This window comes from Coregonus lavaretus, assembly GCF_964263955.1.
Source record: "Coregonus lavaretus genome assembly, contig: HAP1_SCAFFOLD_503, whole genome shotgun sequence".
Lineage (NCBI taxonomy): Eukaryota > Metazoa > Chordata > Actinopteri > Salmoniformes > Salmonidae > Coregonus > Coregonus lavaretus.
The window spans coordinates 289,984-313,254 of NW_028165199.1; the positions used below are offsets into that span (position 1 = coordinate 289,984).

Here is a 23,271-nt window from a genome sequence, read left to right on the forward strand (position 1 = left end):
AAGCTAGAAGAATGTTCTTTTTTAACCATCCGTCATCTGTAAACCATCTGTTGGTTTGTTGGTGTCAGGAGCGGATCGATCCCCTTGGTAGGCCCTGGGCCTGGTTGGCTGATGGGTATGGTTTGTCAGGAGTGGATCCCCTTGGCAGGCCCTGGGCCTGGTTGGCTGATGGGTATGGTTTGTCAGGAGTGGATCCCCTTGGCAGGCCCTGGGCCTGGTTGGCTGATGGGTATGGTTTGTCAGGAGTGGATCCCCTTGGCAGGCCCTGGGCCTGGTTGGCTGATGGGTATGGTTTGTCAGGAGTGGATCCCCTTGGCAGGCCCTGGGCCTGGTTGGCTGATGGGTAAGGCCAGAGCAAGCAGACAGTCTGAGGAAGGGAGGGATGGAAGGAACGAGGGAGGAGAAAAGGAGGAGAGGTCCAGTCCCTCCAGGTAAAGGAGATTGGAGGGATGGAGGAGGAGGCCTCACCAGGAAGCTGAAGGCACCAGAGGAACAGAGAGGAGCAGAGCAGTAGTCCATGTCAGACCCCAAGGTAGCAGGCTGTGAACCGAACACTGGCCACTCTTCACCCGGACACCTAGGGATGGAAGGATGGAGGGGATGGAGGGGTGGAGGGGATGGAGGGGTGGAGAGAGAAAGGGGGAATGGAGGGGATGGAGGGAGACAGGGGAATGGAAGGATGGATGGGGAGACAGGGGGAATGGAAGGATGAATGGGGAGACAGGGGAAAGGAAGGATGAATGGGGAGACAAGGGAATGGAAGGATGAATGGGGAGACAGGGGAATGGAAGGATGAATGGGGAGACAGGGGAATGGAAGGATGAATGGGGAGACGAGGGAATGGAACGATGGATGGGGAGACAGGGAAATTGAAGGATGAATGGGGAGACAGGGGAATGGAAGGATGGATGGGGAGACAGGGGAATGGAAGGATGGATGGGGAGATAGAGGAATGGAAGGATGAATGGGGAGACAGGGGAATGGAAGGATGGATGGGGAGACAGGGGAATGGAAGGATGGATGGGGAGATAGGGGAATGGAAGGATGAATGGGGAGACAGGGGGAATGGAAGGATGGATGGGGAGACAAGGGAATGTAAGGATGGATGGGGAGACAGGGGAATGGAAGGATGGATGGGGAGATAGGGGAATGGAAGGATGAATGGGGAGACAAGGGGAATGGAAGGATGGATGGGGAGACAGGGGAATGGAAGGATGAATGGGGAGACAGGGGAATGGAAGGATGAATGGGGAGACAAGGGGAATGGAAGGATGGATGGGGAGACAGGGGAATGTAAGGATGGATGGGGAGACAGGGGAATGGAAGGATGGATGGGGAGATAGGGGAATGGAAGGATGAATGGGGAGACAGGGGAATGGAAGGATGAATGGGGAGACAAGGGGAATGGAAGGATGGATGGGGAGACAGGGAAATGGAAGGATGAATGGGGAGACAAGGGGAATGGAAGGATGGATGGGGAGACAGGGGAATGGAAGGATGGATGGGGAGATAGGGGAATGGAAGGATGAATGGAGAGACAGGGGAATGGAAGGATGGATGGGGAGACAAGGGGAATGGAAGGATGGATGGGGAGACAGGGGAATGGAAGGATGGATGGGGAGATAGGGGAATGGAAGGATGAATGGGGAGACAGGGGAATGGAAGGATGAATGGGGAGACAAGGGGAATGGAAGGATGGATGGGGAGACAGGGAAATGGAAGGATGAATGGGGAGACAAGGGGAATGGAAGGATGGATGGGGAGACAGGGGAATGGAAGGATGGATGGGGAGACAGGGAAATGGAGGAGACAAAGAGAACAACAACTTTAGTGACTAGAGAGCAGAGAGTAGAGGACTAAAGGCAGAGAGTAGAGGACTAAAGGCAGAGAGTAGAGGACTAAAGGCAGAGAGTAGAGGACTAAAGGCAGAGAGTAGAGGACTAAAGGCAGAGAGTAGAGGACTAAAGGCAGAGAGTAGAGGACTAAAGGCAGAGAGTAGAGGACTAAAGGCAGAGAGTAGAGGACTAAAGGCAGAGAGTAGAGGACTAAAGGCAGAGAGTAGAGGACTAAAGGCAGAGAGTAGAGGACTAAAGGCAGAGAGTAGAGGACTAATGGCAGAGAGTAGAGGACTAAAGGCAGAGAGTAGAGGACTAAAGGCAGAGAGTAGAGGACTAAAGGCAGAGAGTAGAGGACTAAAGGCAGAGAGTAGAGGACTAAAGGCAGAGAGTAGAGGACTAAAGGCAGAGAGTAGAGGACTAAAGTCAGCCTGGAATCCAAACTGAAACTCCATTTCATTTTTGTTTGACTTCACTGAGAAAACACTAGTGAAGCGATATTCAGTTTTGCATTCTGGGTTAGACAACAAGCTCCTTAAAACATCAGCATGTAAAGGGAAAATAACAAGTTAAGGCTTGTGCAATAAGAAAGACAAAACAGTTCCAATCAACAGGACCGGTTTCTTCTCAGACACAAACTAAGCACACACAGCAGTCTGACATGAATTCTTAGCAGCTTTGAAACTGCAGAAATGAATATTTCCTCTGGCAGAGAATGAGAAAACAACACATTTAGACGTCTGATCGGAACAACTTTATACTAGTGTTAGTAGAAAATTGTCAACTTTACATTTCTCTTGTTTGATAGTTAAATGGCTGTGCAGTGGCGTAGGTGGGTGTGTGTGTGTTCAGTGGTGTGTGTGTGTGAGAGTGAGTGTGTGTATGTGTGTGTGTGTGTGTGTGTGTGTGTGTGCAGTGGTGTGTGTGTGTGTGTGTGTGTGTGTATGTGTGTGTGTGTGTGTGTGTGTGTGTGTGCAGTGGTGTGTGTGTAGAGGTGGTTAATTAAAACAGTATTAGCCAAGGGAAACTTGGCTGAGGCAACAGCTGTGGTGACTCAATTAAGCACTTTAAAGGCCCAGTGCAGTCAACAACGTGGTGTTCTGTGTTTTATATATTTCCACACTATGAGGTTGGAATAATTCTGTGAAATTGTGAAAATGGTGATAATGCCCTTTTAGTGTAAGAGCTGTTTGAAAAGATTGAAATGTCTTCCTGTTTTGGTGGAATGGAATTTTGGCCTGCCTAGCGACATCCCCAGGTGGTAAATTAGTTAATAAACCAATAAGAAAGAGAGTTCCAAACCTCTCTGCCAATAACAGCTAGTTTTCAGTTTCCCCCTCCCCACTCAGACCACTCCCAGACAGTCCTAGCTAAATTCTTGCTTGAGAAATTGCTCTTTGCTAAGAAACAATAGTTGTTTCCGTTTGACAATGTTTTAAATAAATAAAAAAATCACAGTAAGGTACGTAATTGTTACATAGAAATTTGATATTGTACTAAAAACGGCTGCATTGGACTTTTAACAGAATATCGGTAGAAAGAAAAACAGCGCAGGTGGAGAGAGAGGTGGATTCTGTTGCTCTAGATGAGACCATTAACTCCTAGCCTGCTATTTAATAGAAATACCACAATGTGTGTTTATTGAGTGTGGCCCCCAGTGTCTTGTCTTACCAGAAGAGGTGAGTACTCTGACCTGGGAGCTGGCTGCTCCCTCTCCCCCTTCACTCACTGCCCGCACCTCAATGACGTAGGTGCCCCCCTCTGGGAGAGAGAGGACGGCCGAGGTGGTGATGGTCCTCACCACCTGATGGTGGACACGCCCCTCCTGACTCAACAACACCTGTAGTTGGACCCAGAACCAATCAATCAATCATCAGTCAATCAATCAATCAATCAATCAGTCAGTCAGTTAGTCAGTCAATCAATCATCAGTCAGTCAATCAATCAATTCATCAATCAATCAATCAATCAATCAATCAACCTGTAGGACCCACAAACAACATTCGCCCACAGTTGAGCCTGCTGATGTAATACATGTAGAGAAATAGTGCTGGTCTTCTTTTTCCTTCAGGTTTGACTGCTCCTGGGTTATAACACCTTCAGGTTTGACTGCTCCTGGGTTATAACACCTTCAGGTTTGACTGCTCCTGGGTTATAACACCTTCAGGTTTGACTGCTCCTGGGTTATAACTGAATGTAAACCAGCAGATACTGTTTGTACAGACAGTGTCTTATTCCCGTAGCCACATATACAATGTTTCAGTTGAAACAGCCTTCCTCAGGTCAAGATGGCACAGTAGACATTGTTGCATACCTGTAGGCTATGTTTATTCAGACAGGTCACTGCCAGACGCTAATAAGACCTAAACAGATGCTGGCCCTGTGGTTACTGGCTCCAGCTGTCTTCCATAGATGATGTAGCCTATAGGCAGTTTGTATCTGCCGTTTAATCTGTTAGCATTTATTCTACCTTTATTTTAAGGTGACTGAGAAAACGTTCTCATTTACACCAGCTGACCTGGGAAAGGGTAGCAGAGAAGATGACTTAGCTGGGGGTGATTAAGAGGCTATATACAGTATGATAGTATGGTTGGATGAGTTAGCTGGGGGTGATTAAGAGGCTATATACAGTATGATAGTATGGGTGGATGAGTTAGCTGGGGGTGATTAAGAGGCTATATACAGTATGATAGTATGGTTGGATGAGTTAGCTGGGGGTGATTAAGAGGCTATATTCAGTATGATAGTATGGGTGGATAAGTTAGCTGGGGGTGATTAAGAGGCTATATTCAGTATGATAGTATGGTTGGATGAGTTAGCTGGGGGTGATTAAGAGGCTATATACAGTATGATAGTATGGGTGCCAGGATGGGAATCAAGCCAGGACACCGGTTCCAAGATGAATGAGTATTAGCTGAGATTAATGAGCATTAGCTGAGATGAATTAGCATTAGCTGAGATTAATGAGCATAAACTGAGATTAATGAGCATTAGCTGATATTAATGAGTATTAGCTGAAATGAATGAGATGAATGAGTATTAGATAAGATGCATGATCATTAGCTGAGATGAATGTGTATTGGCTGATATTAATGAGTATTAGCTGAGATTAATTAGCATTAGCTGAGATTAATGAGATTAATGAGCATTAGCTGAGATATGAATATGTATGCACTCACTAACTGTAAGTCGCTCTGGATAAGAGCGTCTGCTAAATTACCAAATTTTTTAAAAATATAAATGAATGAGTATTAGCTGAGATTAATGAGCATTAGCTGAGATGAATGAGCATTAGCTGAGATTAATGAGCATTAGCTGAGATTAATGAGTATTAGCTGAGATTAATGAGCATTAGCTGAGATTAATGAGTATTAGCTGAGATTAATGAGCATTAGCTGAGATTAATGAGCATTAGCTGAGATTAATGAGCTTTAGCTGAGATTAATGAGAATTAGCTGAGATTAATGAGATTAATGAGCATTAGCTGAGATGAATTAGCATTAGCTGAGATTGAATGAGCATAGCTGAGATGAATGAGTATTAGCTGAGATGAATGGGTATTAGCTGAAATGAATGGGTATTAGCTGAAATGAATGAGTATTAGCTGAAATGAATGAGTATTAGCTGAAATGAATGGGTATTAGCTGAAACGAATGAGTATTAGCTGAAATGAATGAGTATTAGCTGAAATTAATGGGTATTGGCTGAAATGAATGAGTATTAGCTGAAATGAATGAGTATTAGCTGAAATGGCGGTTCTACTTTTCTTTTCTTTTTTCAACCATTATTTATCCAGGAAGTCCTCTTTTAGACCTGGCCAGTACAGTAAGTAGACTTGGCCAGTACAGTAAGTAGACCTGGCCAGTACAGTAAGTAGACCTGGCCAGTACAGTAAGTAGACCTGGCCAGTACAGTAAGTAGACCTGGCCAGTACAGTAAGTAGACCTGGCCAGTACAGTAAGTAGACTTGGCCAGTACAGTAAGTAGACCTGGCCAGTACAGTAAGGAGACCTGGCCAGTACAGTAAGTAGACCTGGCCAGTACAGTAAGTAGACCTGGCCAGTACAGTAAGGAGACCTGGCCAGTACAGTAAGTAGACCTGGCCAGTAGAGGAAGGAGACCTGGCCAGTAGAGGAAGGAGACCTGGCCAGTAGAGGAAGTAGACCTGGCCAGTACAGTAAGGGGGGCATACCTTGTATCCTATGACATCTGACTCGTTGTCTTTAGACTTAACCGGGTCCCAGTTTAATGATATGTTCGTCCCTTCCTGAATCCACACAAGGTTGTCTGGAGGCTGGACTGGAGCTGAGGAGAAAGCACAGGGATCAATCTTAAGTAAACCCTTTCATCCATACATTTTATTGTCATCCATAGAAGAGTGTATTTCAATAAATAAGGTCAATTATAGTAATATTTCTTGCATGCAGAATAGCAAGCTGTCCATCTTAATACTACTTGTCTTTCAAGAGTCATGTACTGTATATTATAAAACTGGTTGTTTGGATCCTGGATGCTGATTGGACGAGCAGCGGTCCAAGCCGCGCTGTATTGGCTGTCGCAGACACACCTCTGCCTGGCAACTGAAAACGATCACTGCGCCTCCATAATAATATAATGTTCATGTTGCTGTCTGAATCATCTCTTGTATTTATCTCAACTCATTATTTCCCCTTTGCTTCCAGCCTAGCGTTTGGTTTGGTACAGCGGGGGTTAATATAAGCCTGTCTGACCTCGGAAACAATGTTTCACTTTTTAATTTCGATCTCTGTAATAGTGATGGGAAGTTCGGCTCTTTTTACTGACTCTGATCTTTTTTGAGTCGTACAGTCAAAAGAACAAATGGTTGACTTCGGGTGGCCTTTTGGCAGAGATGCACGTGTAGTTCTGAGTACCGTCTCAAAAGTCCAAAATCCTTAATAAATTCCTGACAACTTGCCTCTGAACCTTCAAAATGCTTAATAACATGGACCTACGCGACGGAGGACACTCAATTAAGGCACAGAGAAGCGTCCCAAAGAAAGACACCGAGTCAACTATGACCAGCGAGGATACAGCCAACACTGCCATATTGAAGGCTCTGAATCAACAACAAACTTCGATGCAGGCAATGGTGAAACAAGCAGTTAAGGAATCCCTGGAGGAACTGCTTTCGGGATAAATTAAATCACTTAAGGATATGGTGGAAGAAGGTTTTCTTCAGGAGAATCTACCAAAATGGATACCGTTGCTACAAGGGAGGAAGATTGAAATTCAACGGGGCACACTGAATCTACAGTGGCAATAGTAACCGTAGCCGTCCCCGCACCCTCATATTCTGCCTGTTAAGATATGAGGACCGAGTAGATCTTCTGAACCAGAGCCCGCGAGAACCCACCGAGACATGGGGCCCTCGAGAACCCACCGAGACATGGGGCCCGCGAGAACCCACCGAGACATGGGGCCCGCGAGAACCCACCGAGACATGGAGCCCTCGAGAACCCACCGAGACATGGGAGATCCAATTTGGGCATTCTACCCAGACTACAGCAACGAAAACACACTGAAGAGGAAATCCTTCGACCACGTCAAACGACAGATGACAGCAAGAGGACTTCGCCCGTTCCTGATATACCCAGCCATCCTGAAGATCAGGAAAAATGGAACACTCCAAGAATTCCATAATGTGGGAGAAGCAGAGGCATGCCTTGCAGCTGAGGACAACTACAAGAAGGAGCCCAGTCATCGCCCCCCATTCCTCCAGATTCTCCCCACTGCAGACGGTAGAAACAGACAACTACGGCCTCCCTCCTTCCTTGGATACCACATCGTATGTATGCCCATCTTAACCAGTAAAATGGACACAACTAATGCTAAGCTAACTAGCTAACGTCACCCATGTTTATTTGTTATTCAGCGACATAACTTAGTTCATTTGGTATGAGGGGCCTGGTGGATTTGTTAACTTGGCTGTTGGCATTCTGGTTATATTGCTAAGATGCAGCTGGCTGGCATGTGGCTGGCTAGGTTAGCTGGCTAGAGAATTATTTGGTTCAGGCTGTACATGTTAGCTGGCTAAAATAGCCGTCAGTAAAGCAGTCCTGGGGTAGGGTAAACTTTATGGGGATTAACATACAGAGCGCTCAGCTTGGTATGAACGTGTTCTGTGAATTGTAATTTTGCTACGTATTCACGTCATGTTGGATAAAGACAGGTGTCTGACATAATGGGACTGGACTTGGACGTGCGTCGCTGTTTGGGAGCCTCCTGATGTTAGCAAATTAGAGTTCCTACCATCCAAAGAGAGCAGTTGAAGCTATAGACTTCCTCTCTTGCGAGTGTTTAGTGGTTTTGTTTGTAATATTGTTCAAACCCAGCTGCCAGAGTCTGTTCACAAATATGTATAATGGTGCACAAATATTTGTTCCTGAAGTAGGTGTTTTCTATTTAATTTCTTGTTTATTTTTGTCATGCACTTATCCATACATTCTATCTGACAAAGATTTTAAATTAACCGTGAGCTCATCGTAATGTCGTTAAATCCCCAAGGTTTGAATTCCGCTATCAAGCGTACCAAATGCTTAGAGCACATCAGACGCAAAAAGGTTGGTATCGCCCTAATACAGGAAACCCACCTGGTTCTGCCCTAATACAGGAAACCCACCTGGTTCTGCCCTAATACAGGAAACCCACCTGGTTCTGCCCTAATACAGGAAACCCACCTGGTTCTGCCCTAATACAGGAAACCCACCTGGTTCTGCCCTAATACAGGAAACCCACCTGGTTCTTCCCTAATACAAGAAACCCACCTGGTTCTGCCCTAATACAAGAAACCCACCTGGTTCTGCCCTAATACAAGAAACCCACCTGGTTCTGCCCTAATACAAGAAACCCACCTGGTTCTGCCCTAATACAAGAAACCCACCTGGTTCTTCCCTAATACAAGAAACCCACCTGGTTCTGCCCTAATACAAGAAACCCATCTGGTTCTGCCCTAATACAGGAAACCCACCTGGTATCGCCCTAATACAGGAAACCCACCTGGTTCCGCCCTAATACAGGAAACCCACCTGGTTCTGCCCTAATACAAGAAACCCACCTGGTTCTGATAATGCAGGACGTTTTGTATTTGTAACTATGGTTATAAATCACACTAAGATGTGTTTTTTTATTTTACCTTTATTTAACTAGGCAAGTCAGTTAAGAACAAATTCTTATTTACAATGACTGCCTACACCGGCCAAACCCGGACGACACTGGGCCAATTGTGCGCCGCCCTATGGGACTCCCAATCACGGCCGGTTGTGATACAGCCTGGGGGTCTGTAGTGACGCCTCAAGCACTGAGATGCAGTGCCTTAGACCGCTGCGACACTCGGGAGCCTGATGTTTTGCCTCAATCTACTGTCCAAACATACCAGATTCTAATTTCCTTAGTTCTATCTCTAAAAGACTATTAGATATTTCAGAATGCCAATTTGTTGTGAGAGTATGTAATTCTCAGTTAGATAGGTCTCATGTTTCATCTCACTCTCAAACTGATCAGGCCTCTGGTGATCTCATCTCATTTGCTGCAGAGCTTAATATTTTAGATGCCTGGCGTCTAAGGAATTTGACTGTCAAAGATTATACTTTATTTTCTTCAAGACATAATACATTTTCACAGATAGACTCCATATTTGTATCTCCCTATATGAACAGGTGTATTCAGACAACTGAGCTGCTGCCCATGGTCATTTCCTACCCAGTGTGACACTCTGGCTCCGGGACGTTTGTATTTGAGCCAGGGTGTATTTTGTGTTGTTGGGTTTTGGTTTGGTTATGTTGGGCATTTGGGTGTATTTCTATGTTTGCATTTCTGGTGGTTGTATTTCTAGGTTTGGTCGATGACTCCCAATCGGAGGTAACGAGTGTCAGCTGTCGGCTCGTTATCTCTGATTGGGAGCCATATTTATTCTGTATGTTTTCCTGTGGGTATGGTGGGTTTTTGTTCCAGCTGCGTATTGGTCCGCTTCCTCAGACGGTCGTGACAGAAAAACCCACCATAAAAGGACCAAGCAGCGTGTCAAGCGGCAACAGGACCCTGCTCCGAAGGATTCATGGACGCCTATAAAGGATTCTTGGACTTGGGAGGAGATTCTGGATGGAAAGGGTCCTTGGGCACAACCGGGAGAGTATCGCCGCCCTCGTGAAGAGCTGGAGGCAGCTAAAGCCGAGAGGAGGTGGTATGAGGAGGCAGCACGGAGTCGATGCTGGAAGCCCGTGGGTACTACCCAAAAATTTATTGGGGGGGGGCTAAAAGGGAGTGTGGCGAAGTCAGGTAGGAGACCTGCGCCTACTCCCTGGACTTACCGTGGAGAGCGAGAGTACGGGTAGACACCGTGTTACGCAGTAGAGCGCATGGTGTCTCCTGTACGCAGGCATAGCCCGGTTCGACACATTCCAGCTCCACGTATCGGCCGGGCTAGATTGAGCATTGAGCCGGATGTCATGAAGCCGGCCCAACGCATCAGTCCACCAGTGCGTCTTCTCGGGCCGGCGTACATGGCACCAGCCTTACGCATGGTGTTCCCGGTTCGCCCTCATAGGCCGGTGCGGGTTATTCCACCTCCCCGTACTGGTCGGGCGACGGGGAGCATCAACCCGGGTAAGGTTGGGCAGGCTCAGTGCTCAAGGGGGCCAGTAAGCCTGCACGGTCCGGTATTTCCGGCGCCACCTCCCCGCTCCAGCCCAGTACCACCGGTGCCTACACCACGCACTAGGCTTCCTGTAAGTCTGCAGAGCCCTGTGTCTCCTCCACGCACTAGCTGTATGGTGCGTGTCTCCAGCCTTTTCCCACCAGTGCCTACACCACGCACCAAGTCTCCTGTGTGTCCCCCGAGTCCTGTGCGTCCTGTTGCTGCTCTCCGCACTAGGCGTTATGAGAGTCCCCAGGGTCCAGCATGCCCTGTTCCGGCTCTCCGCACTAGCCCTTATGTGCGTCCCCAGGGTCCAGCATACCCTGTTGCTTCTCCCCGCACTAGCCCTGAGATGCGTGTCCTCAGCCCGGTACCTCCAGTTCCGGCACCACGCACCAGGCCTACGGTGCGCCTCAGACGGCCAGAGTCTGCCGTCTGCCCAACGGGGCCTGAACTGCCCGTCTGCCCTAAGGCGCTTAAGCCGCCCGTCTGCCATGAGCCGGAGCAGTCCGCCAGACCGGAGCCGCTAGAGCCTTCCTCCAGACAGGATCAGCCAGAGCCTTCCGCCAGACAGGATCAGCCAGAGCCTTCCTCCAGACAGGATCGGTCGGAGCCTTCAGCCAGCCATGAGCAGCCAGATCCGTCAGCCAGCCATGAGCAGCCAGATCCGTCAGCCAGCCATGAGCAGCCAGATCCGTCGGCCAGCCATGAGCAGCCAGATCCGTCAGCCAGCCATGAGCAGCCAGATCCGTCAGCCAGCCATGAGCAGCCAGATCCGTCAGCCACCATGAGCAGCCAGATCCGTCGGCCAGCCATGAGCAGCCAGATCCGTCGACCAGCCATGAGCAGCCAGATCCGTCGGCCAGCCATGAGCAGCCAGATCCGTCAGCCAGCCATGAGCAGCCAGATCCTTCAGCCAGCCATGAGCCGTCCAGCCAGGATCCGCCAGAGCCGTCCAGCCAGGATCCGCCAGAGCCGTCCAGCCAGGACCCGCCAGAGCCAGCCAGCCAGGATCTGCCATGGAGTCCGGTGCTGCCCCTTAGCCAGGTGCTGTCCCTTAGCCCGGTGCTGCCCCTAAATCCAGGTGGGGTAAGTTGGAGGGTGATCATGTGGAGGAGGCTAGGGAAGCGGGTGGTGACTAAGGTGGGGTGGGGACCACGACCAGGGCCAGAACCGCCACCGTGGACAGACGCCCACCCAGACCCTCCCCTAGACTGTATGCTGGTGCGCCCGGAGTGCGCACCTTTAGGGGGGGGTACTGTGACACTCTGGCTCCGGGACGTTTGTATTTGAGCCAGGGTGTATTTTGTGTTGTTGGGTTTTGGTTTGGTTATGTTGGGCATTTGGGTGTATTTCTATGTTTGCATTTCTGGTGGTTGTATTTCTAGGTTTGGTCGATGACTCCCAATCGGAGGTAACGAGTGTCAGCTGTCGGCTCGTTATCTCTGATTGGGAGCCATATTTATTCTGTATGTTTTCCTGTGGGTATGGTGGGTTTTTGTTCCAGGTTCAGTATTAGTCACTGTAGGACTTCACGATCGTATTTTGTTTTGTAGTTACGTGCTTTCTTTAATAAAGTCATCATGTTCACTCAACGCGCTGCGTATTGGTCCGCTTCCTCAGACGGTCGTGACACCCAGTAGCTGTCCTTACTTGACAGCTCCGAACAGAAAGGTGCCAGAAGATGGCACTTTAACACAACTTTTCTGCAGAATAAGGCTTTTTTTTTTACACAACTTTCAGCAAAGTTTAAAGAATGCTTATTGTTTAATACAGATATAGCCACATCCCCTCAGTCACTTTGGGAGGTGACAAAATGTTGTTGTTTTTTAAACTGTACCTCTTTTGCCTCATATCATTCCCAATTATATACATCAGAGGTATTATATACCCCGATCATAGTAAGATGACAGACTTCTTATCGTCATTGGATCTTCCCACTTACTCTTGAAGAACTCAGGAGTGCATTAGCATCTATGAAAAGAGGCAAATCACCATGACTTGATGGTTTCCCTCCTGAGCTGTTTCTTGAAATATGGGATATTGTTGGGCCACTAACTCCTGGTTCTATCAATCATCCATTAAAACATGGAGAATTCCACAGAGACCAAAACACCTCACTGATTATAGTTTTGTTAAAATAGGGCAAATCTCCCCTAGACTGTAAAAGTTATAGGCCCTTAAGCCTTATTACAACAGAGCTCAAGCTGTTTGCGAAGGTACTTGCCATCAGATTGGAACTGCTTGTAGGAAATCTAATTAGCGATGATCAAACTGGGTATGTAAATGGTTGTTTAGCCTCAGACAATATTAAACATCTATTCCATATCATGAATTAGTCTGAAAACGACCTAGTCCCTGCTGCACTTTTTAGATTGGTGCAGAAAAAGCCTTTGATAGGCTAGAATGGAACTATTTATGGAGTGTTCTGGAGGCCTTTGGTTTTGGGAAAGGATTCATCTCCATGTTAAAAACATTGTATTCTGCATCCCAAGCAGTTGTGCAGACGGGAAACATTCTATCCAATACTTTCTGTTTACAACATTCCACAAAACAAGGATGTCCATTATCACCAACACTCTTTGCCCTGTCTTTGGAGCCACTAATTTCACCCATCAATATTAAAGGTATGTAGCATAAAGTGTCTCTATGACGATGACACCTCATTGTATTTCTTATTGTATTATACACCTTATTGTATTTCTTATTGTATTATACACCTCATTGTATTTCTTATTGTATTATACACCTTATTGTATTTCTTATTGTATTATACACCTCATTGTATTTCTTATTGTATTATACACCTTATTGTATTTCTTATTGTATTATACACCTCATTGTATTTCTTATTGTATTATACACCTCATTGTATTTCTTATTGTATTATACACCTTATTGTATTTCTTATTGTATTATACACCTTATTGTATTTCTTATTGTATTATACACCTCATTGTATTTCTTATTGTATTATACACCTTATTGTATTTCTTATTGTATTATATACCTTATTGTATTTCTTATTGTATTATACACCTCATTGTATTTCTTATTGTATTATACACCTCATTGTATTTCTTATTGTATTATACACCTCATTGTATTTCTCAGACATCTCAATTTCCCTTCCACGGATTCTGAAATTATCAAGGTAAAAACAGCATTCAAAAGATGTTGTTCAATTATTTCCAATGCTGAGAAACATATACAGTGAGGGAAAAAGTATTTGATCCCCTGCTGATTTTGTAAGTTTGCCCACTGACGAAGACATGATCAGTCTATAATTTTAATGGTAGGTTTATTTGAACAGTGAGAGACAGAATAATAACAAAAAAATCCAGAAAAACACGTCATAAATGTTATAAATTGATTTGCATTTTAATGAGGGAAATAAGTATTTGACCCCTCTGCAAAACATGACTTAGTACTTGGTGGTAAAACCCTTGTTGGCAATCACAGAGGTCAGCCGTTTCTTGTAGTTGGCCACCAGGTTTGCACACATCTCAGGAGGGATTTTGTCCCACTCAATCTTCTCCAAGTCATTAAGGTTTCGAGGCTGACGTTTGGCATCTCGAGCCTTCAGCTCCCTCCACAGATTTTCTATGGGATTAAGGTCTGGAGACTGGCTAGGCCACTTCAGGATCTTAATGTGCTTCTTCTTGAGCCACTCCTTTGCTGCCTTGGCCGTGTATTTTGGGTCATTGTCATGCTGGAATACCCATCCACGACACATTTTCAATGCCCTGGCTGAGGGAAGGAGGTTCTCACCCAAGATTTGTACATGTACATGGCCCCGTCCATTGTCCCTTTGATGCGGTGAAGATGTCCTGTCCCCTTAGCAGAAAAACACCCCCAAAGCATAATGTTTCATATTTGACGGTGGGGATGGTGTTCTTGGGGTCATAGGCAGCATTCCTCCTCCTTCAAACACGGCGAGTTGAGTTGATGGCAAAGAGCTCGATTTTGGTCTCATCTGACCACAACACTTTCACCCAGTTCTCCTCTGAATCATTCAGATGTTCATTGGCAAACTTCAGACGGGCCTGTATATGTGCTTTCTTGAGCAGGGGGACCTTGCGGGTGCTGCAGGATTTCAGTCCTTCACGGCGTAGTGTGTTACCAATTGTTTTCTTGGTGACTATGGTCCCAGCTGCCTTGAGATCATTGCCAAGATCCTCCCATGTAGTTCTGGGCTGACAACTCAAGTGTTGCTTTAGCAGTATGCTTAGGGTCATTGTCCTGTTGGAAGGTGAACCTCCGTCCCAGTCTCAAATCTCTAGAAGGCTGAAACAGGTTTCCCTCAAGAATGTCCCTGTATTTAGTGCCATCCATCATGACCAGTTTCCCAGTCCCTTTCGATGAAAAACATCCCCACAGCATGATGCTGCCACCACCATGCTTCACTGTGGGGATGGTGTTCTCGGGTGATGAGAGGTGTTGGGTTTACGCCAGACAAATAGCGTTTTCCTTGAACGCCAAAAAGCTCAATTTTAGTCTCATCTGACCAGAGTACCTTCTTCCATATGTTTGGGGAGTCTCCCACATGCCTTTTGGTGAACACGAAACATGTTTGATTATTTCCTTTTTAAGCAATGGCTTTTTTCTGGCCACTCTTCCGTAAAGCCCAGCTCTGTGGAGTGTACGGCTTAAAGTGGTCCTATGGACAGATACTCCAATCTCCGCTGTGGAGCTTTGCAGCTCCTTCAGGGTTATCTTTGGTCTCTTTGTTGCCTCTCTGATTAATGCCCTCCTTGCCTGGTCCGTGAGTTTTGGTGGGAGGCCCTCTCTTGGCAGGTTTGTTGTGGTGCCATATTCTTTCCATTTTTTAATAATGGATTTAATGGTGCTCCGTGGGATGTTCAAAGTTTCTGTGATATTTTTTTATAACCCAACCCTGATCTGTACTTCTCCATAACTTTGTCCCTGACCTGTTTGGAGAGCTCCTTGGTCTTCATGGTGGCGCTTGCTTGGTGGTGCCCCTTGCTTAGTGGTGTTGCAGACTCTGGGGCCTTTCAGAACAGATGTATATATACTGAGATCATGTGACACAGGTGGACTTTATTTAACTAATTATGTGACTTCTGAAGGTAATTTGTTGCACGAGATCTTATTTAGGGGCTTCATAGCAAAGGGGGTGAATACATAATATGCACGCTTCCGTTATTTATTTTTTAGAATGTTTTGAAACAAGTATTTTTTTTTTGCATAGCAACTATTCAAAAATAATGAATGACTGGCTGGCGTCTGTAGCAACATGACCAAAATAACTAACAACCAGATTTTTGTCTGGACTATATCTTCTGGTGGAAGAATTAAATTGTATGAATTCACTTATCAAATAATTATCATGAATACAGTCACAGGTAAGAGGCGGTCCTCCGCTATCGTGTCGGGCCCAACAACGGCATTTACCTGTGACTGTATTCATGATACAGCACTGCCTCTTACCTGTGACTGTATTCATGATACAACACTGCCTCTTACCTGTGACTGTATTCATGATACAGCACTGCCTCTTACCTGTGACTGTATTCATGATACAGCACTGCCTCTTACCTGTGACTGTATTCATGATACAACACTGCCTTTTACCTGTGACTGTATTCATGATACAGCACTGCCTCTTACCTGTGACTGTATTCATGATACAGCACTGCATCTTACCTGTGACTGTATTCATGATACAACACTGCCTCTTACCTGTGACTGTATTCATGATTCAGCACTGCCTCTTACCTGTGACTGTATTCATGATTCAGCACTGCCTCTTACCTGTGACTGTATTCATGATACAACACTGCCTCTTACCTGTGACTGTATTCATGATACAGCACTGCCTCTTACCTGTGACTGTATTCATGATACAGCACTGCCTCTTACCTGTGACTGTATTCATGATACAGCACTGCCTCTTACCTGTGACTGTATTCATGATACAGCACTGCCTCTTACCTGTGACTGTATTCATGATTCAGCACTGCCTCTTACCTGTGACTGTATTCATGATACAGCACTGCCTCTTACCTGTGACTGTATTCATGATACAGCACTGCCTCTTACCTGTGACTGTATTCATGATACAGCACTGCCTCTTACCTGTGACTGTATTCATGATACAGCACTGCATCTTACCTGTGACTGTATTCATGATACAGCACTGCCTCTTACCTGTGACTGTATTCATGATACAACACTGCCTCTTACCTGTGACTGTATTCATGATTCAGCACTGCCTCTTACCTGTGACTGTATTCATGATACAGCACTGCCTCTTACCTGTGACTGTATTCATGATACAGCACTGCCTCTTACCTGTGACTGTATTCATGATACAGCACTGCCTCTTACCTGTGACTGTATTCATGATACAGCACTGCCTCTTACCTGTGACTGTATTCATGATTCAGCACTGCCTCTTACCTGTGACTGTATTCATGATTCAGCACTGCCTCTTACCTGTGACTGTATTCATGATACAGCACTGCCTCTTGTTCCTTATTGCTTAATTAAACTGTATGTACAGTCTAAGGCAGTGGTCTAAGGCACTGCATCTCAGTGCTTGAGGCGTCACTACAGACCGAGTGGCGCAGTGGTCTAAGGCACTGCATCTCAGTGGTCTAAGGCACTGCATCTCAGTGGTCTAAGGCACTGCATCTCAGTGGTCTAAGGCACTGCATCTCAGTATATATGCGCCACTCGGGGCTCCCGGTCTAAGGCACTGCATCTCAGTGCTTGAGGCGTCACTACAGACCCCCTTGTTCGATTCCAGGCTGTATCACAACCGGCCGTGATTGGGAGTCTCATAGGGCGGCGCACAATTGGCCCAGCATCATCCGGGTTTGGCCGGTGTAGGCCGTCATTGTAAATAAGAATTTGTTCTTAACTGACTTGCCTAGTTAAATAAAGGTTAAATAAAAAATTAAAATTAAATAAATAAAAATCCACCCTTTATTCAGGTTTGTATGAGTGGTGTACTCACGGTCTTTCCTGGTCCTGGCGGTGCTAGCGGTTGATGCAGGGCCCTGGCCGATACTGTTGAAGCCCCTGACTGTGATGAGGTACACTCTGTTCCCCTCCAGCCCTGTCAGCACCATAGACGTCTCGTTCCCTGCTGTCCTCTTCTTCCCTGACTCCTCCTGCTCACTGTCCTTCCAGTAGGTCACCTGAGGGAAGAAGATCTCTTTTAAACTGATCTTTTATTGTAGTATTTACATTTACTTGTTTTATTTAGATTTGTCTAATGAAAAATTTAATGTAAAATGCACACACACACACACCACACACACAGACACACACACACACACACACACACACACACAGACACACACACAGACAGACACACACACCTCGTATCCCATTGGTCTCCCAGGGCCAGGGTTGGGCGGTCTCCAAGTAACTTTAATTTCGGAAGAGGAAATGCTGGAAGCTTTCACCTCAGATGGGACCTCCCTGGGCTCTGTAGAGAGAAACACACACGCACACACGCGCGCGCACACACACACACACACACACACACACACACACACACACACACTCCAATCAACCATAGAAACCCCACAGACACACAATGCTTGTGCTTCTAGCTCCGACAGTGCAGTAATATCTAACAATTTCACAACATATACCCAAGACACACAATTCTAAGTAAAGCAATGGAATTAAGAATATAAATAAATATATGGACGAGCAATGTCAGAGCGGCATGGACTAAGATACAGTAGAATAGTATAGAATGCAGTATATACATATGAGATGAGTAGTGCAAGATATGTAAACATTATTAAAGTGACCAGTGATCCATTTCTTAAAGTGGCCAGCGATTTCAATAGGCAGCAGCAGCCTCTAATGTGCTAGTGATGGCTGTTTAACAGTCTGATGGCCTTGAGATAGAAGCTGTTTTTCAGTCTCTCGGTCCCAGCTTTGATGCACCTGTACTGACCTCGCCTTCTGGATGATAGTGGGGTGAACAGGCAGTGGTTTGGTGGTTGTTGTCCTTGATTATCTTTTTGGCCTTCCTGTGACATCGGGTGCTGTATGTGTCTTGGAGGGCGGGTAGTTTGCCCTCGGTAATGCATTCGGCAGACCGCACCACCCTCTGGAGAGCCCTGCGGTTGAGGGCGGTGCAGTTGCCGTACCAGGCGGTGATACAGCCCGACAGGATGCTCTCAATTGTGCATCTGTAAAAGTTTGTGAGGGTTTTAGGTGCCAAGCCAAATTTCTTCAGCCTCCTGAGGTTGAAGAGGCTCTGTTGCACCTTCTTCAACACTCTGTCTGTGTGGGTGGACCATTCCAGTTTGTCAGTGATGTGTACTCCAAGGAACTTGAAGCTTTCCCCCTTCCCCACTGCGGTCCCGTCGATGTGGATAGCGGGGTGCACCCTCTGCTGTTTCCTGAAGTCCACGATCAGCTCCTTTGTTTTGTTGACGTTGCGAGAGAGGTTATTTTCCTGGCACCACACTCCCAGAGCCCTCACCTCCTCCCTGTAGGTGGTCTCGTCATTGTTGGTAATCAAGCCTACTACTGTTGTGTCGTCTGCATACTTGATGATTGATAACAGTAAATCTCTACAGTCAATCAGTACATATTGATAACAGTAAATCTCTCCATCTACAGTCCCCATATAATCTGTAAATCCCACCCATAACTATTATGTTCCATCAACTCAAGTGGTTTGTTTCAATGACATCATGAGTACTTCCATAGCATATCAGCCAATAGTATCTCAATCCCAGGGGAGATCAGAGGATGTGTTCATTTGAATAAAAGACATAAAGTGAGACATTGTGAGTGTATAGGGGGTACTTCTTTTTGAATAGCATTTCCAACATAAACAAAGCAACCTCTAGACCAGGGATGTCCAGCTTGCTAATAATCACCGAAATGAAAGCTAGACAGTCAGGAAGCATTGAAAATTCCCAAAATGATAACTAGACAGCGAGGAAATATAACACATTTTCAGTGTGGCCCTCCGGAACTCGTTGAAGAATGAGTTTGACACCCCTGCTCTATCAATCAATCAATCAAATGTATATATAAAGCCCTTTTTACATCAGCAGATGTCACAAAGTGCTATACAGAAACCCAGCCTAAAACCCCAAACAGCAAGCGATGCAGATGTAGAAGCACAGTGGCTAGGAAAAACTCCCTAGAAAGGCAGGAACCTAGGAAGAAACCTAGAGAGGAACCAGGCTCTGAAGGGTGGCCAGTCCTCTTCTGGCTGTGCCGGGTGGAGATTATAACAGTACATGGCCATTAAGGACAGATTTTTCTCCAAGATGTTCAAACATTCATAGATGACCAGCAGGGTCAAATAATAATCACAGTGGTTGTAGAGGTTGAAACAGGTCAGTACATCAGGAGTAAATGTCACTTGGCTTTCTTAGCCGGGCATTTAGAGGTTGAAACAGCAGGTCAGGGACAAGGTAGCACGTCCGGTGAACAGGTCAGGGTTCCACAGCCGCAGGCAGAAGAGTTGAAACAGGAGCAGCAGGACAACCAGGTGGACTGGGGACAGCCAGGAGTCATCAGGCCAGGTAGTCCTGAGGCATGGTCCTAGGGCTCAGGTCCTCCAGGAGGGGAGCAGGTTTTTCCATACTCGGTCCTGCCCCCCCCCCCCCCCAAACTCATCATCAAGCTTTGATTATTTGAATCAGCTGTGTAGTGCTAGAGCAAAAACCAAAAGGTGAACCCAGGGGGGACCAGGACCCAGTTTGGGAAACCCTACTCTAGAAAACTAAGATGTGATGTTTTGGCTTTTTACTTGTGAGAACTAGTAGAACTGTTGATGTGACATATGACATAAATTGTAAGGCAACTTGAAGGAGCGACTTCCCTTTGAATAAGTTTAAGCTTCCCAACCCCCTGCAAAGCAGTCCTTAGATGTGCGAATGCGAGAACTCACCCCCCTCTGCAGAGTACACAGTGACCACTCCACTGAAGGGTCCGTCTCCCTTGTTGTTGTACACTCCCACCTTCACTTCGAAGGGGGTGAGGGGAGGGAAGGTCTCGTCTCTGTACTTGTACGTAGTGGAATCTGCTGATGTCACCATCTTCTCCTTCCATCCTCGCGTCCCATTGGCTCGGAACGCCACGATGTAGCCAAAGCCGTCACCGTTCTGGAACTCCTCAGACACAGGCTGGAATACAGGGAAATGAGATTGTTCATTTTTTGTCATTTTCTTTGGGACATGGGAAACCTAATCAATGACAACAACATGGGGGGCGGCAGGTAGCTTAGTGGTTAAGAGCGTTGTGCTGAGTAACCGAAAGGTCGCTGGTTCTGCCCACATATCATAGCTACACCAATCCCCCTGAGATCTGCCCACATATCATAGCTACACCAATCCCCCTGAGATCTTCCCACATATCATAGCTACACCAATCCCCCTGAGATCTGCCCACATATCATAGCTACACCAATCCCCCTGAGATCTGCCCACATATCATAGCTACACCAATCCCCCTGAGATCTGCCCACATATCATAGCTACACCAATCCCCCTGAGATCTGCCCACATATCATAGCTACACCAATCCCCCTGAGATCTGCCAACATAACATCCCCTCTATACAGGAACATTAATACTGTGTTCTGCATGGGAGACCAACTGATTCAGAACAGGCAGTTTAACCCTTATTTAACCTTGATTTAACCAGTCATTCTCTTTTATAATAATGACCAGACAATGAACTGTGCATTAGAGCAAAGTACAACTCATATCATCTAATTTTGCTTGAACACTAACTAATGTTAACCTAGGCCAGGGGTAGGCAACCCTGTTCCTGGTCTGCCGCAGGTACTGCAGTATTTTGACCAACAGTGACTGACTGAATTCAACACACCTGGTCTTCCAGGTCAGTTCAATCAAAAACATGAAGTGCCTTGCTAGTAAAGGATGACATTCATATTCTGACAATCTCTAAAACTCACTTAGATAATACCTTTGATGATACAGTGGTAGCAATTCATGGTTATAATATCTACAGAAAATAAAGAAATGCCAATGGTGGAGGTGTTGCTGTTTATATTCAGAACCACATTCCTGTAAAGCTTAGAGAGGATCTCATGTTAAATACTGTTGAAGTAATATGGCTACAGTTTCATCTGCCTCACCTAAAGCCCATTCTGGTGTGAAGCTGCTATAGACCACCAAGTGCTAACAGTCAGTATCTGGATAACGTGAGAAATGCTTGATATTGTACGTAATATCAACAGAGACGTATATTTTCTGGGTGATTAAATATTGACTGGCGTTCATCAAGCTGCCCACTCAAGAAAAAGCTTAAAACTGTAACCAGTGCCTGCAACCTGGTTCAGGTTATCTGTCAACCTACCAGGGTGGTTACAAACAGCATAGGAATGAAATCATCAAAATGAATTGTTCAAATCTTTACTAATGCTGCAGAAATGTGCTTGAAAGCAGTATCCAGATCCATTGGATGTAGTGATCACAATATAGTAGCCATATCTAGGAAAACCAAAGTTCCGAAGGCTGGGCCTAATATTGTGTATATGAGGTCATAAAATAAGTTTTGTAGTGATTCCTATGTTGTTGATGTAAATAATATTTGTTGGTCCATGGTGTGTAATGAGGAGCAACCAGACGCTGCACTGGACAGATTTATGAAACTGCTTATTCCGGTTACTAATAAGCACGCACCCATTAAGAAAATGACTGTAAAAACGGTTAAATCCCCCTGGATTGATGAGGAATTAAAAAATTGTAGGGTTGAGAGGGCTGAGACAAAAGGAATGGCAAATAAGTCTGGCTGCACAACCGATTGGCAAACGTACTGCAAATTGAGAAATCATGTGACTAAACTGAATAAAAAGAAGAAGAAACTACACTATGAAACAAAGATAAATGACATAAAGAATGATAGTAAAAAGCTTTGGAGCACCTGAAATGAAATGCTGGGGAAAAGGCAAACTCAGCTCCATCATTCATTGAATCAGATGGCTCACTCATTGCAAAACCGACTGATATTGCCAACTACTTTAATGATTTTTTCATTGGCAAGATTAGCAAACTTAGGCATGACATGCCAGCAACAAACGCTGACACTACACATCCAATCATATCTGACCAAATTACGTAAAGTGAGTGTGGAAGAGGTAAAAAAAGTATTGTTGTCTATCAACAATGACAAGCCACCGGGGTCTGACAACTTGGATGGAAAATGTATGCACTCTCTAACTGTAAGTCGCTCTGGATAAGAGCGTAAAAAAAATATAAAATTACTGAGGATAACAGCGGACGATATTGCCACTCCTATTTGACATATCTTTAATTTAAGCCTACTAAAAAGTGTGTGCCCCCAGGCCTGGAGGGAAGCAAAAGTAATTCCGCTACCTAAGAATAGTAAAGCCCCCTTTACTAGCTCAAATAGCCGACCAATCAACATGTTACCAACCCTTAGTAAAGTTTTGACCAGATAAAATGCTATTTTACAGTAAACTAATTTACATTTACATTTTAGTCATTTAGCAGACACTCTTATCCAGAGCAACTTACAGTTAGTGAGTCATTTAGCAGACGCTCTTATCCAGAGGCACTTACAGTTAGTGAGTGCATAATAAATTGACAACAGACTTTCAGCACGCTTATAGGGAAGGACATTCAACAAGCACAGACTGATGATTGGCTGAGAGAAATTTATGATAAAAATATTGTGGGGTATGTTTTGTTATACTTCAGTGCGGCTTTTAACATTATCGATCATAGTCTGCTGCTGGAAAAACGTATGTGTTATGGATTTACACCTCCTTCTATATTGTGG

At 45.5% G+C, this 23,271-nt stretch overlaps 1 protein-coding gene across 1 annotated transcript in view; it reads right to left on the reverse strand.

The window, feature by feature from the left end:
- Positions 1-464: 464 nt before the first annotated feature.
- Positions 465-23,271, reverse strand: part of LOC311116163 (contactin-5-like) — a gene marked incomplete at both ends in the record, with an annotated part of 50,446 nt that continues 27,639 nt past the window's right edge. The window contains 6 exons of the mRNA XM_084191285.1: positions 465-577; positions 3,507-3,675; positions 6,028-6,140; positions 17,471-17,654; positions 17,838-17,947; positions 20,393-20,627. Of these exons, the coding sequence (XP_084047411.1) occupies positions 465-577; positions 3,507-3,675; positions 6,028-6,140; positions 17,471-17,654; positions 17,838-17,947; positions 20,393-20,627 (924 nt within the window). The remainder of the gene's footprint in view (positions 578-3,506; positions 3,676-6,027; positions 6,141-17,470; positions 17,655-17,837; positions 17,948-20,392; positions 20,628-23,271) is intronic.